This window comes from Echiichthys vipera (assembly GCF_963691815.1).
Source record: "Echiichthys vipera genome assembly, chromosome: X".
NCBI lineage: Eukaryota > Metazoa > Chordata > Actinopteri > Perciformes > Trachinidae > Echiichthys > Echiichthys vipera.
Window position 1 is genome coordinate 40,218,781 of NC_139825.1, and position 17,574 is coordinate 40,236,354.

At 42.4% G+C, this 17,574-nt stretch overlaps 1 protein-coding gene across 5 annotated transcripts in view; it reads right to left on the bottom strand.

Moving 5' to 3' along the window:
• The window catches only part of LOC310965578 (semaphorin-3F-like), a 67,235-nt gene that overhangs the window by 16,099 nt on the left and 33,562 nt on the right, over positions 1-17,574 (bottom strand). For 3 of the 5 annotated variants that reach the window (XR_014593785.1, XM_083939261.1, XM_083939260.1), the window contains exons 3-9: positions 8,756-8,916; positions 8,334-8,396; positions 7,713-7,832; positions 5,667-5,756; positions 3,905-3,998; positions 1,132-1,251; positions 736-875 (exon numbers count right to left, since the gene is read on the bottom strand). Coding sequence is in view for 4 of the 5 variants with exons in the window: in XM_083939261.1 (XP_083795387.1) it covers positions 736-875; positions 1,132-1,251; positions 3,905-3,998; positions 5,667-5,756; positions 7,713-7,832; positions 8,334-8,396; positions 8,756-8,916 (788 nt within the window). In the remaining variant the exon portion in view is untranslated. The remainder of the gene's footprint in view (positions 1-735; positions 876-1,131; positions 1,252-3,904; positions 3,999-5,666; positions 5,757-7,712; positions 7,833-8,333; positions 8,397-8,755; positions 8,917-17,574) is intronic. The other 2 variants (XM_083939263.1, XM_083939262.1) reach the window with 1 other exon arrangement.

Here is a 17,574-nt window from a genome sequence, read left to right on the forward strand (position 1 = left end):
GTTTTCATAATTTCCAGTGTAATTACAGTACACGGCAGAGTGTATTTCTGGTGGTGTGCAGTGTGCAGAGAGTGGCAGTAAGAGTATCCAGATGTGTGGCGAGGTAAGAATGACAGGACTGGGTCTCCAGTGGCCGGGGCAGAGCACGCTGAGAGGGGGATGAGTGTTTGTGTGCCGGGTCAGCACCTGACCCCGTTACAACGTGAACAGCTGAGGCGACGAACACACGTACGCCACATTTTCTCACTTAAACCCGTGCTCATACAACCACCTTAACACTCACAAATGCACGCAAGTCCATAAGGGAACACATGCGCTCACACTTAAACCGTATAAACAGTACATGAGTTTTCCAGAGAGTTTTGTTGTTGTGTTGCTCAGCTTACTGTATTTGTAGGGCGCACATGCTGAAAGTGAAAGTTAGCTGAAAATGACTCTAAAAGAGAGATTTTCTTAAAGGCAGTGGGTTATTCGCTGCCATGTACACTAAGAGCTTCAAGTGTTTTGGACTACCAGCGAGAAGAGGTCAAAAGAACACAGGGTCAGAGGTCAGAGGCCACCCTCCCAGACAGAGGGATGCATTGTAGACAGGAAGGTTAAAGACACATGTGGATTCCAGCACGTCAGCGTTGTCCAAATACTAGTTTGCCTCTAGCCTGTTTTTCATATCAATGCAGGTTTTCTTTCCATTATGTTTACACCCCAAAACAAACACGCTTCTCACTGTGTACACACCAGGCAGATGCGTCCTATCCGGGACTGGGTCACAGGACTTTGGCCCATCTCAGAGGACTTCTCCCGGAAGAAGAAATACAGCTTGTCGTCATTTCTCTCTGCGCTGTCGGGGATGAGATGTACGTGGATGAAAGTGGGGTCTGTGGGGAGAAAAGGTGGTGAGCTGTTGAGGAGTAAGATAAATTTGGTAAAACATCTGGCTGAAATTTTATGGACCGTCAACATTTCCTGTTTATCACTTCTTAAGGATTTCTAAACATTTGCAAACACCACATTTCTTTTTCATCTTAGCATTATATTTGCATCCGTGTTTGGATATTGAAAAATCATGCAGGAAAGCTTCACTAGCTGGATGAAAGCCTGAACTATAATTTATGGGCTAAATAGAACAGTTACCATTTAACCATCTGGAGTTATACTGATCTGTTCGCATGGCAGTCTTTGTTCCCAAAGTACGGAAAATAGCAGAGTCTGTTCCCATAAAGTCAACATAGACCCCAGCATACAGTTCACCATCTGAGAAAGAGAGGAAACAGTTCTGTTTAGTGCAATTCCTTGACCCTGACTCTGATTCCAGCACCACCCTTGGCACAAAACACCAAGGCTTTTATTCAAAAATATATATTTAGAACCCAACATGTCAGGAATCTTACAGAAGCCACAGTCATCATCTACACATCTTCATTTAAACACAAAGCAGTTGATAGCCTAATGTAACTCAAGATACAAGTGATCAATCCTTCAAATAGTTTCATAACATTCCCAAGAAAGGAACTGATAATGCAAAGAACAGTTTCTGGAAAGGACTTTGTCATTTCTTTTTAATTACAGGGAAAAGGGAAACAGCCTTCAACTGACTATTCACCAAGCTTCCCTTTAGTTACCACCGCCTGTCAGGCTTACATTCTAGCATGGCTTATGACACAGCAAAATGCGTACATTTACCACTAGTTAATTGTAGTACTTTTGAAAACAATTTCTCTTTGATTTCGCACAAAAGTTAACAAAGCAGTGCTATACTGCAGTACTATGGGTTTCGTCAGTTAAATGATGACTGTCACCACCAGATTTTACTTTTTGTAGCTGGCTATTGTAAGCTGTAATGCTTAGCCAAGTTGGCTGAAATGTCTTCTCCAGACAGTTTCCATCTAATTCATTTTAAAACAAGATGCCAATAAAAGAAAGACCTAAATTTGTGCAAGATAGCAGCCTATATATAGTATAGAGCTAACGCTTAAAGACTAAAGACATGCAAGTTCTCTCGGCTCGCACAAGGTGGATGTTCCAGTGTCTAGCTGTGACCCCCTTATATGATGTAGTTACCTGATGACATGGCTCTTGCCTTTGGAAATAATGCTACTGTCAGTTAAGCTAGTTGCCCAGACATGCTAAGTTTTTTCATCTTACGTTACAGCAAATAAACACACTGTTTAATCGATTCCCATTCCTAGTTGCCCACCACTTGTAAACTCCTCCAAACTGTTGAAGCACAATAACATTTTTGGGTTCTTTAAAAGCTAATGTAAATGTATCTGTATTTTCTTATATTGGTAGCCTATTGTTCTTTCCAGGAGACTTCCGAGAACACCTCTAAGGGATATGTAAACATCCTGAAACAGCTTTCACACGCACTCTGTAAAATATGAGCACATCCATGTGTGCAGACTGACAAATGTATACAACAGCCTTGTTAAGCCACAAGAAATCAAGGTGTTGGTCCTCCAGCTGCTGTAAGGGCCCCACTGGTGAGCAGGTGGGACTGTGAGAGCTCTCATAGATGGAGTAAGCAGACAGCAGAAGGTAGAGCAGAGGAAACAAAAACACTGTCCTACCACCATTATATTCAATGTCATGATCCTCATCAGCAATATATGAAGATTGATGATATATCATTAAATCTTCTTCAGATGAAGGGATATCTAATGTAGTGGAGAGCTGAGCAGTCAATGGTCAATGCTAAATCTATTGTTGTGGTACAGGGTTCTTAATCCTTATCATCACTAACTATAGTGCATGATGCTAACTGGTGGAAGTGGGAGATAAATCAATCTTGGATGACAGTGCCGGTTCCATACTGGTCAGCTGTCACTGCGCTAATGTGGGAAAACAGTGCCAGTGATTTACACCCGCTGTCTCACCCCTACAGAGAGAAGATCAACTTTCACTGGTGGTGGCAACTGTGTGGTTGTGTGACTATTACTACTATGTGGATATGACTATGCGACCTTGGGTCAAGGGACAGAGGACACTGCCATCATGAATGCTACAACAGAGGATAAGCTAAGTCGTGTTACATGTACATTTACAATAACGGATAGATAGTTAATAAAAGGGGAAATGCACTTCCTCACTAAAATAAAGCACATGACCAAGAGATGTGGTTTATTTTCTATATGTTGGTCCAATGACTTTACACCCACATTATGACACTGAGTGTGTTTGTAAGTTTTTGGGCCACCGTAAGCCTCCAGAACAGGCTTCGATGCTCCTTGGCATTGGTCCTCCACCTGGAGGTATGAACACTGTTCTTCCAAATAAATATTTCCTCAGTGAAAGAGTTTTCCATATTATTTTAATATCCAAACCATTCAGTAAGTCTGCATTCATTATGTTTCTCCACTCATTTATTCTGTTTTATCCTGTCAATCGTCGCCTCTCATGTAAATATAATGGTATGTAAGTATATGCTTTTTTTGACTGTATGAGCTCTTAATAAAGATCATATTACTTTTCAAATGGTAATAAAAAGCACTAAAAAGCTTTCCCATCATGTCCTAAGTATTTTGATTTGAAGCTACTAAATCCCCAGTGAGGGGTTCACATACATTAATAGGCTGTGCCTATACACCCTAACAAGGAAATATTTCTTAGGAATAACGATTATGCTTGATTAGACTAAGCAGCTCACTGTGGGGGACATATGCACAGACTGAAAAGGACAGTTGACCTGACCTTCTTGACTTCTTCTTCAATTGCAGACAATAAATATCTTCTGTTTATAAAGTCGACCTAAAATACAACGTGTAAGAAGAGAATTGGCCATATAAAGACACAGGGGATAAAAGATGAACAATTCATATGGGGGTGACACTGCAGTAGCTATAAAGACTGCTGGGCCCCACTGTACCCGAGCTACATCCTTATGTGACCAAACCCAGATGATACTCACTGATCAAAGCTGACACGCTGTTAAGATTCGGGTCGTAGGAGCACTTTCCCTTCCCAGATTCCACTTTGCCCGGCTCCAAATGGAATATTTCTTCCTGAAATGGGAAAATCATATGGAGACGGCCATAAATTCAGTACTCTTCATCTTGTCACTGTGATCCCCTTGTGCAGGGAAAATAAGGCAGCGGATGTGCTCCCTCTGACTCCTGTGGGACCTACATGGTCTGAGGGGAGATGAAGTATTAGAATAATGAGCGTGTGTTCATACAGAAAAATATATGCAGGGAAAGCATGGAAATTCTAATCCATCTCTATGCCACTCCACTGTGGAAAACAATATGTCATGGGCTGCTTCTCTTGGCGTAACAAGCTGCATGCCAAATTTCTCTCAGCTTCTTGCCTATGGCTGTGCAGGCCCACTGCTGACACCTGTAATCCAGCACAGTGAAAACAAACCTTGGATGGAGGCTGGATGATTGATGCTCACTGCTTGTGGCATCCCAGCATGCACACACTGAGAGGTGATTGGCATGAATTTGCATATGAAAGTGGGGGAATATGAATCAGTGGCATGTGATGACATGTCCTGTAGCCCCACCTTACAGACCAGAGTAAGTCCAGTCCCCATTTTACACTCCCAACGGGTACAGACATGGAGACATCTCTGTCATTGTCCATCAGCACTAAAGCAGGGGAGAGAATATGGCCCTGTGCTAAACACTTCAGTGGATCATACACGCACCCTTGTGTAATTCCCTTCTCATCTTTGATTAAAATCACCACTTGCGCAAATAAGGTTTGGGCAGCTGACTCCTAGCCATGCCAGATGTTGACGTGTAAAAAAAGGTCACAAACATTTAGGAAACTGTGCCCTCTGAACATGTTTTTGCAACCCTGCTGTAAAATATGACTCTTCACAAAAGTGTCAACATATTTAAAATAAAATTGTACTAGAAAACAACTTACAGCATTTTCAAAGTGTCCCACTTCACTTTAAGCCTTTATGTCCTAGAAGAGTCCCTCTCTATATTTCAAAGTGCTTGGTGAGCTCAAACAGTGGAGACATGTTCAAGTATGTGGCTCTTTTATTTCCTTTGCTGCACTGCTAGTTGGCTACAGATGGCTGGTGTTTGCTCTGGGCTAATAGAGTCTGCTGTGGGAGTGGGTCAGATGCTGACTAGTCCTACTGCACCACATTCCTACAAAAGGTGGAGGGCTCAGTGCAGTGAAGGACTGATGGGTGGGACATCCTGCATTATCTCAGATAAGCAGGATGAATGCTTTGGTTATCTGTGTTCTGTTCAATGAATGCTGCTAAATATATGCAAAAATGAATATGCCATGCATTGAACAGCAGTGAAAGCCTGTTTAATTAAATTTGAGATTTTTTTTTCAGCTTGAGAAGCCATTTTCACTTTCTAAACCAGCTCTCATGCAAAATATGGCATTTAGCACAAAGGCAGAGCACAAATGGACAATGATGGATATGAAAGGGTGCTCAGACAATGAGGCTTGCACAAAGAAAATTTGAGTGAAACAAAATGAGATGACATTGAAAGCAATTCCACATTACACAAAACTTTAAGATTGTGCACGGACTGGAAAAGATGCATGCCAAATGTTATGGAGACAAACAAGTGATGGCCAAGTTAAAGATGGTGATGACAAAATGGGCTCAGACACAAATAGAGGGAGCATGCTGGTGGTGACCATGAGCCCAGGTGGTATGTAGGGCTATGGTGCAGACAGGTCCCACATCGCACCTTTAGTCCAAGTGTCTCGTGCACCGCGCTGGGTTCAGCTGCGCGGCTGGCCCTTCCTCTGGCCTGGGCCATCTGCAGATACATGGACGTCTAAAACAGGAGACAGCAACACAGTCTGGATGTTACGCCACTGATGAGGAAGGATCAAGGGCCTCCCTGACCTCCACTTGCATCTCTTGAATCTGTCCTTACTTAAAGACACGGTGAGAAACTCCCCAAACCAATACTACTGAAATGAATATAATGCAAGTGCATGAGGAAAATATATATGTGTGTGCAAGACTGTGCAGGGAATGTGTATAGCTTTATTTGACCAGATGGTTTCCTATCCGGTGGTTGAGTCAATAAAGGCTCTCACTGTATGCTACATAAATTCCCCTCAAAGCTGCTCCCAAAGCAAAACATTTGACTATTACCTTTTTCAAAAGCTACAAGGCTTAATAAAACTGGTAGCTCGAATAAAGCAATCTGATTGGTTCATAGCTGTGGAATAATAACAACATACAATGGCTATGACCTTTAATGCCTTTGCATAATTCAGTATGACTAACGTCTGCGAAAAAAGAAGTCAGACTGACATACTGATAGCCTAACAAAGTTAGTTAGCTTAAACTTTTGTTAACTTCAACCTCCTGGGTGGCCATGCAGTGCCCATCTCCTAAAAAAGTCATCAGTTTAAGTGTACAATATAGCTGGAATATTTTCACGGCTTTAACGTTATCTTGCTGTAAGACAGCCCTTTGCAATCCTTTCCAGCGAGGAACTCAAAACGTTGTCTATGCCCTGCTTAAAGCCACCCGACTCCTTTGACAAAGATAGTTTCTTTACCTAGCAGAACAAGGGAGTTGTAAGTCAATCAGTTAGTTTTTTGTTCGTGTTATTGTTTGACTTTGGTGATTTCGAATTACCATTAACCCTATGAGTAAAAGAAGCATATGCTAGCTGCTAGTGTAGGCTATGTTCCTTGGCAAGAATCCTTGATAACGTTATGTGCAGGTAGCCAGCCCAGGAGAGCCTATTTTATTTTGAATATTATTATTTATTCATAAAAAAAATAAGAAAAAACATATCTATATATTTTACATTGTCAAACGTAATGACCATTGTATAGCTCACTTCAGGCACAAGTGTGATTTTATCACAGCTAAGGGGCTGTGATGATTGTTGAGCTTGACGCTAAGTGGGGCTATTGCTTGAGCTATTGCTTGAGCTGTTGCTTGAGCTTTGCTTAAATATATTCTCCAGCAGAGTTATCAGGGGGGGGGTGGACGACTCGGACCTGTCTGTTCAATGTGATGGAGAAAAAAACAGCCCCCTCATTAATGGACTAGAACTGGAACATTCCACTAGCACCCCATAATGGGAGCTCCCACTTCCAATTACCCAACGTCACACATGGTAGTCGCTGGAGGGTGGCCTGGATGCATGAGGGGGTGGATGGATGGGTGAGGGATTGTATGGAAGTCCTTCGTTAGTAAAGGGTCATGTAGGAACCATATGCAACAAGTGACTCATGCAAGCAAGCTGCTCTTGCCTTTGCAACTTCTCTGCACCGTACTGCATACCTCCAGGGGGAGTCCAATGTTAAATTTACCTTTTATTTATCATCTCTAAAAAAGTCCCCTGGTCACAATTAGGCAACAAGTGTGATATTTAAGGAAGAGTGAGGTGTTAAAAGGGAGTAATGCAAGGTAGCAATGCCTGGCCTGGTTTAGGAAATTCAAGAGGTCCCATTAAAGGCTGAGACTAAACAGAGTAGCTTTAACAGCTCACTGGGGATGACAGCTGTGTGCGGGTAAAGCTGTGCTGGCTGCTTTGCCAGACGCGGAGACATGGTACTTCGAGCAGGCCCTAATGATGGAGGAAAATCGTAAAGGGAACCTAACGTAAGGTGGATGGAGAGTAAGAACTGGGGTAAGAGAAAAAAGCAGAGGCCAAGCTATGCCATTCATGATGCAGATGGAGAAAGCTGTTCATGTTTGCAGGGTTGATGTACCGAGAGATGACCTTCTTGGTTTGTACATTCCACACATCTTAAAGCCTAACCTGGGGTTTGCGTCCACGGTTGACAAAAGTACAGACTGGATTGTAAGCTCCTGTCCCACAGACGTAGAGCTGAGTTCGGTTCCATGGCTCGACCAGACGGATGAAGTTTGCACACTCCTCCTGGAGACAGAAAGACCAGAGTCAATTAAACTGCAATAAACATCTAAATGAAGAGCCATTCATAGCCATATTTTACCTGTGCACCTCCTGCACATGCACCAAAGACGCTAAGTGGCTAAGTGGCTAGCAATACTGTGTTTTTCTATATATGTGGACAATATATCAAACTAACTGCCAGTGGTGCTGTGCTTCACACACTGGCCTGGCAGTGAGGAGGATGGTGAGATTGACTGGGCTTCTATGCTCCAGTCTATTCCTGTCTCCTTGGCGAGACAGAAGGGAACCAGTGCTTTTACTGGGCCAATTCAGAACCTCACAGGTGATTTTTTTACAGATTCCTCGGATTAAAACCAATTTGGACAATAGAGAGAGCTGTCTCCTTTCAGGCTATGCATTTGAAAAAAATACATATTTTCTTTTTTTAGACTTTAACGTTGATGGAAATCACCTTAGCTGAACAACCCTGCTGAGCTTATGAGCGCTGTCAACAGCCATACTTACATTGGCATCCTTCCCACTCACAAGGCACTCCATCCTTCTTCGTTCGGACACTGGCCAGTGGATCTGTGACAGGGGAACAAAAGACATTTTATAGTTACAATCCAACCCGTTATACATCACTGGCATTTATAAGATTTCTGGGCTAAAACTGCAAAAGGGATATCCACCCAGGCTAATAGTCCTGTTGGGATTGGCATAACCAAATTAAAATGTTTTAATGACCCAGTACCAGAAAAAGTGCACTCCAACAAAAACTAGATATGAGCTAACCAACATGGCCGCTGCTGAGGATACAAAGGACGACATTTTGCTCTGGCCGCAGCTGTTTTAGCGCTGAGGTAAAGTTGTTTTCGTCATCCTAATGTAACAGCTCATTTGGGGGGCCAGAGTTTAGGGGTGGCAGAGCATGGGAATGGTCTTACGATATGTGGGTCCTTGTTGATGTCATGGAGGTCCAGGGACAGGATGTGGTCCTTGCTGCCAACATACATGCGGTCATGGTCCTCATCCATACGCAGGATCCGGTAATCGGACGTGTTGAGGAGGTAGGCAAAGTGATGAGCAGTACCGGTGGATCTCAGCTCTGTATGGAGACAGAAATATACCCATTGATGACAGCTGTGGTGCAGATATTCACACACACACACACACACACACACACACACACACACACACACACACATACACACACACACACACACACACACACACACACACACACACACACACACACACAGACACACACAAACACACACACACATATGAACAACTGACACATTCCTCATGCCACTCCTGCATACCCGTGTGGAGTTATCTGATGGTTCTCCACCAACACTGTTGTAACTTAACACTGCACATTAGAGACAAGTGCTACTGAGTGTCTGTCACACTGTGTTGATGGCTTAATACCGCCTGAGTGGATCAGAGGATCTAGAAAGTAATTAATGTATGTCTGTGATGGAAGTCAGAAAAGACAGACACGGTAGTTTGACAGATATATATGATCTTTACTACAAATGATCCCATAGTGGAGGGTAAGGTGGATGTCCTAGGTTTAGGTTGCTCCATCTCTGATTGGACACCGCTCTCTGAAGGTCAGAGGAGTGTGCGCTGTTAGTAACACAATGCAGTTGACTAGTCCTCTCATGTCGAGAGTAACCCAATCTTCCTATGGCTCTGTGTTGAAGTGTTTGTTTGATATGTTCTTCTTGGTTCAGCAACCACGTACAGGCAGGGCAGAGAGGCCACTGCTAAGACAGCAAAGGCCCCATGCCACACCATAGACAAACACCCTCCTCCACAATCTATAGGGGAGAGGCATTAGAGGGTGGCCCTCACATATTATTGGACAAACACAGAAGTTTCAACTTAAACAGCAGGAAAGTCCCGTTTTACTGTTAAGCTTTATTCTACAACCAACAGACCACAGACAGCTGAAACAGGGAACCACACTTTGAGGTTAACCCAAGTTCTTTTTTGTTGATTTACCAGCCAAAAATGTGGTGAAGGGAAACTAGAGGATAAACTGCCAAATACAGTTCGCTTTGTTTTACTGTTTACAAATGATATATCAGAACAGAGGTGTGTCAGTGTAAAATAAAAGAAAGGAAATGTGAAATGTAGTCAATGTGGGGTATCAGACCTTAAAAGCAACACCCAAGACTTTCAAAAATAGGAATAATTTCGAGATTTGAAAAGGTTTCGGGCAGTTGATGAAAAACCATGTATTTTTTTGCAAGCTCTTTATGTGCAGTCATATGTTTGAAGTTACTGAGGAACATTCCTGTGAGGTTGTTAGGTGGTTCTGCGGAAGAGGTCTGGACACCGAAGCATGCAAAGCCATCAACATGTCCACCATTGGGCCTTAAAATAAACACCATCTAGAGACCTTTTCAAACAGACTCCCTATGGAATCTGATATTACCAGTCTTTCCTGCCAGATCTAAATTTAACACCGGGTTACGTCAATAAGCAAAGATTAATAGCATTAGATTTGCTATATTTGTACAGTTTGATTTAATAACTGTGCTCACCAAAGGAATGTTTACAGGTCAGCAGAGTGATTGACAGCTGTCAGAGCCCACAGCAGAGGAGATGCAACATGTGGTCTGGCCCTTTGATTATTTGTGTTGGGAGACTTAAGTTGAATGATGAGTCCCTATACACTCTTGCTGTGTTTATGTGTGTGTGTTTATGTGTGTGTGCAGAGTGAAAAACGAAGTGTATGCATTGTATGCACACATACAGACGCACGCAGATGTACACACACACACATACACACACACACACACACACACACACACACACACACACACACACACACACACACACACACACACACACACACACACACACACACACACACACACACACACACACACACACACACACACACACACACACACACACACACACACACACACACACACACACACACACATTCCAAGAGCCAGTTGAAGCCCTTCCTGAAGCTGGTTGTCAGCAACTCCTCAGTGTGTGTTTGTTGTCAGAGAGTAGCTGGATGGGACCATCTGTCAGCTGAAGAGGGATGTGAACACTGCATAGTAACAATGCACCCCATAGAGAGCCACACATTAAGAAACAGAGACATGTGTAATCTAATCTCATAATCATACGATTACGTACAGATATCTGCCTGATCTGAGTGTATTCCCCAGCATGTTCAAATTCTACGTCCAAGAACTCAACACTGTACTGAACTATGAGGAAATATATTTCCTCACACCTAATCCTTCATATCTAATTGTAATGTTAACTACATCATAGAGCGCTAAGCCTGTTAGATGATAGTGTTGTTGGAGAAATCAAACCCTGAAGGAAATCTTTTCTTTTACTTTATTATGAAAGAATGAAACAGAGCTTCAGTATCTTCAGCTAAAGCCCACACACAGGCACTGCAAACCTGAAATTATCTTATTACCCCGCGGAGCTGTATGTAAGAACGCAAAAGTCTGAATCCTATATCAAAAGGACAGTGCCCCGCTCCATACTTCTAAGTATGTTTAACGTCTGATTGAGCCCATGTGTGAGAATGCACAGCAAGTGAGAGGGCATGCTGTTGACAATGTTGTCACGGAAAAACAGAAGAAAACATACATCGAGTCTGAAGAAGAAGGGTGATTTACTGTACATGTATATGCAAACGAAGATGTCTAACTGTAGAGGCGACAAAATTCAGGAACTTCTGCTGGTATGGGCTGACAGCAAAGTGGTCACACAAATTCAAGGAACTGCAAGAGACTCGCTTGTTTATGACCGAATTATGAACGGCTATGTGGCTGCGTTGTAATCTGCATCATGTCCTGCCTCCTCTACACTCTACCCTGGGGCCATGCCACGCCAATACCAGAGTATTTATAGTAACCGAGAATGCATCTAAGAATGGACAATCTCCTGTTGTGCACTACATGTAAGAAAGGGCAACTTCTAAAAATGCAAAGACATGATTGGTCAGACATTGTCTAAAGTTCATTATGAGAAAAGGACTTCAGACTTTAAAGCTGCACAGGTTGTGTAGTATATGGAACTCATGCTAAAGCCTAAATGTTATTAGGCCTTTTGATACCCTAAGAATGAAACTGTTGAAACCTCTCATAATGAGTTTTAAAAAGTAAGAAAAGAGCAAAGACAAAAAGTCATTCTAGCTATTAGACATCATTCCTATTCTCACCTTCGTCCCAAAGTCAACCTTTGCCTCAGGCATGGGCACATGCCATTGTGCTCCTAAAAAATGTTGATCGAAGAAGTATAATGGCAGCGGACTGAGTTTGGCTGGGACGCTGACCTGGGGGTCATACCGCCTGTGAAAACAAGACTAGCAATCCTTGGACTGAGAGTGGTGACATGCAAACACCCAGTCACATCCAGCTTGGAAAGACATGCAGGGAGACTCTGCTGCTATGTGCCAGCTGAAGAATGATGCAGAGTGGTGCTAGTTCCCAAACAGAAGCATGTTTTTGCTACATCAATGACAAATTATCTTCGATGGCACCAAGTTTCAAATGACCAAATGCGCAAAAAAATCCCTGATCTATTCAACCAATCACAGACACATCGGACAGCATAATCAATCCCGTTCTCCCTGCAACATGCAACTACATACTCTCACTAGCTGATTACAGTTTTAAACTGGGAAGGCTCAGACTGGCTGAACTGCTGTGCTCTTTGTCATCCACATTAGACCATGAAAGCATTTTCCGTACACACAGACTTATCCTGGAGATTTAGAGGCTGGGAGCAGTGTACAAGTGTGTCTATTAGAGCCAGATAAACCTAAAGTAGCCCATTACTGCGTGTATGGTTTAGGATCACTCTGGGGGGTCTGCACACACACAGCAAGGGCTTTGTTTCGGGAACGCACTGCTTCCCCCCGTGGAATGGCAATGGCTCTATTAGAGGTGAAAGTAAGCCGGTAAGAGAACCTGATCCCAGCACTCAATGTCTTTCCCTTTACTCATTCACTTCGATTAAAAGCTAGTATGAATATATTTGCAGACAAATAAGAAGTCAGTTAATGAGACCTGTATGTTTTTTTTTCATTTTCAATGTTTCATGTAAAAAAGCAGTGCATGTGTGGTAGTACACAAAAAGATAAGAAATGTGAGTGAGCTCTCACTTCACACGTGATGCGATCCACTTTCTTCAGTCTGCTGAACACAGACAATCCTTACCTCTTTCCCAGCATTTAAAGGTGCTGCTGGCTGACACAGCCCACTGCTGGTTCCCACAACTCAGCGCTCTTCTCTGGCAGTGAGAAAGGTTTGTGCAAGTGTTTGAGAACAGGGAGCTGAGGAAGATGATTCCTGAATGCATTCTATTTTAATGTCAGCATCAGAACCAGCTGATGTACAGAGCTACAGATCATACACGATGTCAGACAGAGACAGATCGAGACACTACCTTGATTCAAAGCTCTTCTCATGTACTTGATACAACAGGTGTGGAAAGTCACTTAGCACATTTACCGAAATAATGTACTTGAGTACAACAAAGTAAAGTTCTGAGTAACTTGTACTTTACTTGAGTTTCACGTACATTTCAGAGAAAGATATTGTTCTTTACACTTTATTTGACACCTGGAATATGCAGCATGACCTTCCCTGTAGAAAATAAAATCTGCTGATAATGAGCTGAGCAATGGAGTCCAACTGAAATTTAGCCAAAAACAACCATATGGGGGTTATGGGTACCAACCTTCGATACTTTTAGGCACCGACCAAACTGTGTCCACAGCACTGAGTATTGGAAAATGCCTTTTCATTCAATACCAAATTTCAACACTCACTTAAGGAGTAAATTGAATTAGAGTCAGCGAGCCATTAAGCATGCAGCATACTTGTATCAAGATCTAATAATGCTGGTTATTGGCTGTCTAAGGATTTGTACCTTAATGTTAAGTTGTAATTTATTTTTGTTAAAATTGGAATTTGTACATTTGGCATTGAAAATAAAGTACCATTCGGGAATCAGTATTTTGGAAAAATACCCGGCCTATTAATGATAAACTGTATTCCTCCTTCGCAGGGTCACAGAGGCTGGAGCCAATCCCTGCTCATTCAATGTCAAAGTCAAACTGGCCAATACATTTCTTAGACGTATTTGAGATTGAAAACAGGTTGCTGTGAGTACCCTGATTCTTCATTGATTGTAAATCCTGGTTTGGTAAATGCAACATTGTCTTCCTGCATGCATGTTTGCAGACTTGTGTGAGCGCGTTACTTGCTAAACCCTCAGCTGCAGCCGTGGAGCAGCTCAGCGGACTGTAGAGTAGTACAATACAACAGTTGTACTAGGAAGTACTGAAAGTCCAACCATATGAAGAAGAAGAAGAATTCCTTTATTTATCCCGCAAGGGGAAATTCAATTTTTTCACTCTGTTCTTATATTATTCGTGTTACACACATGCACAAACAGGACCTATATACATGCAATTAATGGAAAGATGTCAGAGCGAGGGGGCTGCCAATGGCTCAGCGTCCCGAGCAGTTGGGGGTTTGGTGCCTTGCTCAACAGCACCTCAGCAGTGCCCAGGAGATGAACTGGCACCTCTCCAGGGACCAGTCCATGCTCCATTCATGGTCGAACCGGCGACTCTATGGTTCCCAGCCGAGTCACCTATGGACTGAGCTACTGCATATGACAGCAGCCTCTTCCTCAGACCATTATAAATAAGACTAGTATTTTTGTCAGTTTGCCTGGTTGAATGAGGTATAGAAACACAGAGAGAAATGCCTCACTGTCAGAATGAGCCAGCCCTCCTCCTCCAGAGCGAATACTGCTGACGGTGATCTCTGGGGCTCCAGGCCTGCATGTTATAGCATATCTCTCCATTTTAAATTAATAGCCGACAGGCCGAGTTTACTTTGGAAATATGTTTGGACAGGAAAAGTTCACTGGCATGCGGTGCATTCTCAAGATCACATCTCCAGAAATAAGACAGCACACTGGTTAATGCGACATGATTTCCCACCATGCTGTCACACGAGGGAAAGGGGAGACTGGATTTGATGTATCATATTCAGCTGTTAATGCATCCTACTCCATCGGTAACATCAGAACTTCCTCTCATTAAGGAACGATTACTGCATTCAGCGTGACTTAACAGTACACAGACCACCCCACTCATAACTTTCCTGGCAAATTCATAAGAAGCATCGGGCATAGTGACTGGATCATGGAAAACTCTGGACTGTGTGTTTAAACAAAACATAGAAGAGAGAAAGAGAGGATTCAGAGGGAGTAAATACACATCTTGGCACTTGACAGTGCAGCACACACTCACTACATGACACAGATATGGGTGTTCCAGCCCACTGCATATTTCTCTGGTTTCAAATTGGGTAAATTAAAAGTTCAGACCGCTGCCAATGACAGTGCAGAGCATGTTGCGGCTTGAAGCCTGCACTTCTCCCTGTAGAGAACTACCAAAGGTAAAGAGGATGGGGGATGGTGATGCGAAGAGACAAAAGTTTGCAGTCAGTTGCTTTGACACTGAACAGGAAGGGAGCAATGAGCGATGTGGAGCAAAGTGTGTATCAATCACCTGCTCAATTCCCGGGTCTCTGGTTTCGATTGCGGAGCGTGTGGTCGATAATTAGAAACTGCAGCCGCTGCACCAGTGTCCTTCTGTCCAAAGATCCCAGCAAGATCACAGTAAAGCACTACTTCTGTGAGATAATAAACTGAAATAACAATAAATTGAAAACTCCTGTCTTTAATAGGTTGTGATTCAGTCTTCTAAGTTTGTGTAACAAAGAAGAACAGAAATACCCTGTTAGCCCTGGGTGCATCACAAACAAGCTGCACTACCTGAGCAGCGTCCTGAGGCAGTTTCCAACCGGCCTGAAAGAGGTGCGTTCGTTCACACGCACTGGAGTGACAGGAGTGATAATTAGGGTGTTTAAGAGGGGGCGGGAGAGGTAGCATGCTCTCACACATCAAAGGCAGCACTTGTCAGGAATCCCAGCCAAATATTTTGAATGCTGTCAATGCAGAGGAAGAAAGCTCCAGTTAAGAATTATTATTACTCTTCAGAAGGCAAGCTTCAATATGACAATGATGATGAAGCTCTGCACAAAAGACACATTGGTGTTTTTGGAAAATCGCAATGTTGCCTAGTTGGCAGCTGGGTCAACTTTTAACAAGGCACAGTAATGAGTTGAGATGCAAGAGGTGACAGGACCACAGGTTTAAGAGACTTGCTGGACATGATATTATTACCTTACGGATGGCTCAGACTTCCTCATTCATTTGTATGAGTCTGAGTGAAATATTTAGGAAGTTTCTGCGGCCATGCACCTGTATAATGGTGCATGTGTTCACTCGAGCACAGTTTAGGATGATTGAAAGACTAAACTAGAGAATGTGAGAATCAGGGTGAGATTAGTGAGCTGCTATCTGCTGTGTGATCAGGGAGCACTGGGTCAGTCTGTCTTTATCCTACTGTAACATTGTCTTCTAATGTCTCTTCAGTGGATTCCTGTTTTCTTATAAACCGAAAACATGCCAGTTGTTCAGTCTGAGAATATTGTGTGGGGGATGCTTGGTCTGATTTGAATAAGTTGGGGACATTACTACTTAGTTAACATTGTAATTTGTAACATTACCAAATTAAAATGTTGATAAAATGTTGTATCCAGTTTTGAGTCACATTGTTATGATATACTTAGATCTTGGCCTTTTGTGCCTTTATTGTGATAGTACAGCTTGTAGGTTAATGGAAAACAGCCAACAACTTTTAGCCTCTGTATACGGGGCGCCTGTTCTAACCACTGAGCCACCAGACACCCCAGATCTTGGTCACTTTTAACAACAAGCTGAGCAAAGGTTAGCGGCAGCATTGGAATAACACTATATTTTACATGATTATTTAGTATTTTTACTAGTTTTAATCACCTGGTCCATTTGTTTTGGAGAGGTGGAGACCCCTGCAGATAATTTGGTTGCTAGTAAAAAACCTCCTGAACGATGAACGATGAAGGAATCCCAACCTGGAGAACGGCAATGACAGCAATGGTGGTAAAGATGACATCTCTACTTCACATTACCACCAGACATACATATTGTATGCTTAAATCAGTTCTTGAAGTTGCAACTTAACTGTTTTAACTGTTGACTCCTGTGTGGTATGTTACTTGTGTCAAAAATTAAAAGAACATAAAATTAAAAACCTCTTCCGTTTTTGTGTCTTTTTCTTACACAAAATGTGATTGCTTTTTCCGATGAGTTCTTGAAGTGGTGTGTTCTGCGATGTCTACAAAGTAAGAGTGGTGTTGGCTTACATCCAAATGCCTGTATCTGAGAGCGGCTGTGGTTCTCTCTCTTATCTTAATCTTGCACAACTTTCTCACAGTGATTTCCTGTATCTGCACTCTAAAAAAAAATACACTGGCTCAACTTAAAAAAATTGTTGTAACAATTTGCATTCATCTTTTTAAGTAATTCCAACTAAGCCATAATTGAGTATTTTCCATGAGACTTTTATAGCTGGATTAACTCAATTAGTTTAGTACAACCAACACAATTCGTTTTGTCCTCTACAAGCTTAATTATGTTGAACCAACTCAATTTTTATATCAAAGATTTAGTGTTAATAAGTAGTCAAATTACTCTATTTAAGTTGCTATAATGCCTTTATTTTAATTTCCTTCAACTCAGAAAAGTCAATGCAAATTGTTACCTCAATTTTATTGAGTATAAGTAACTTATTTCACTTAAGTCA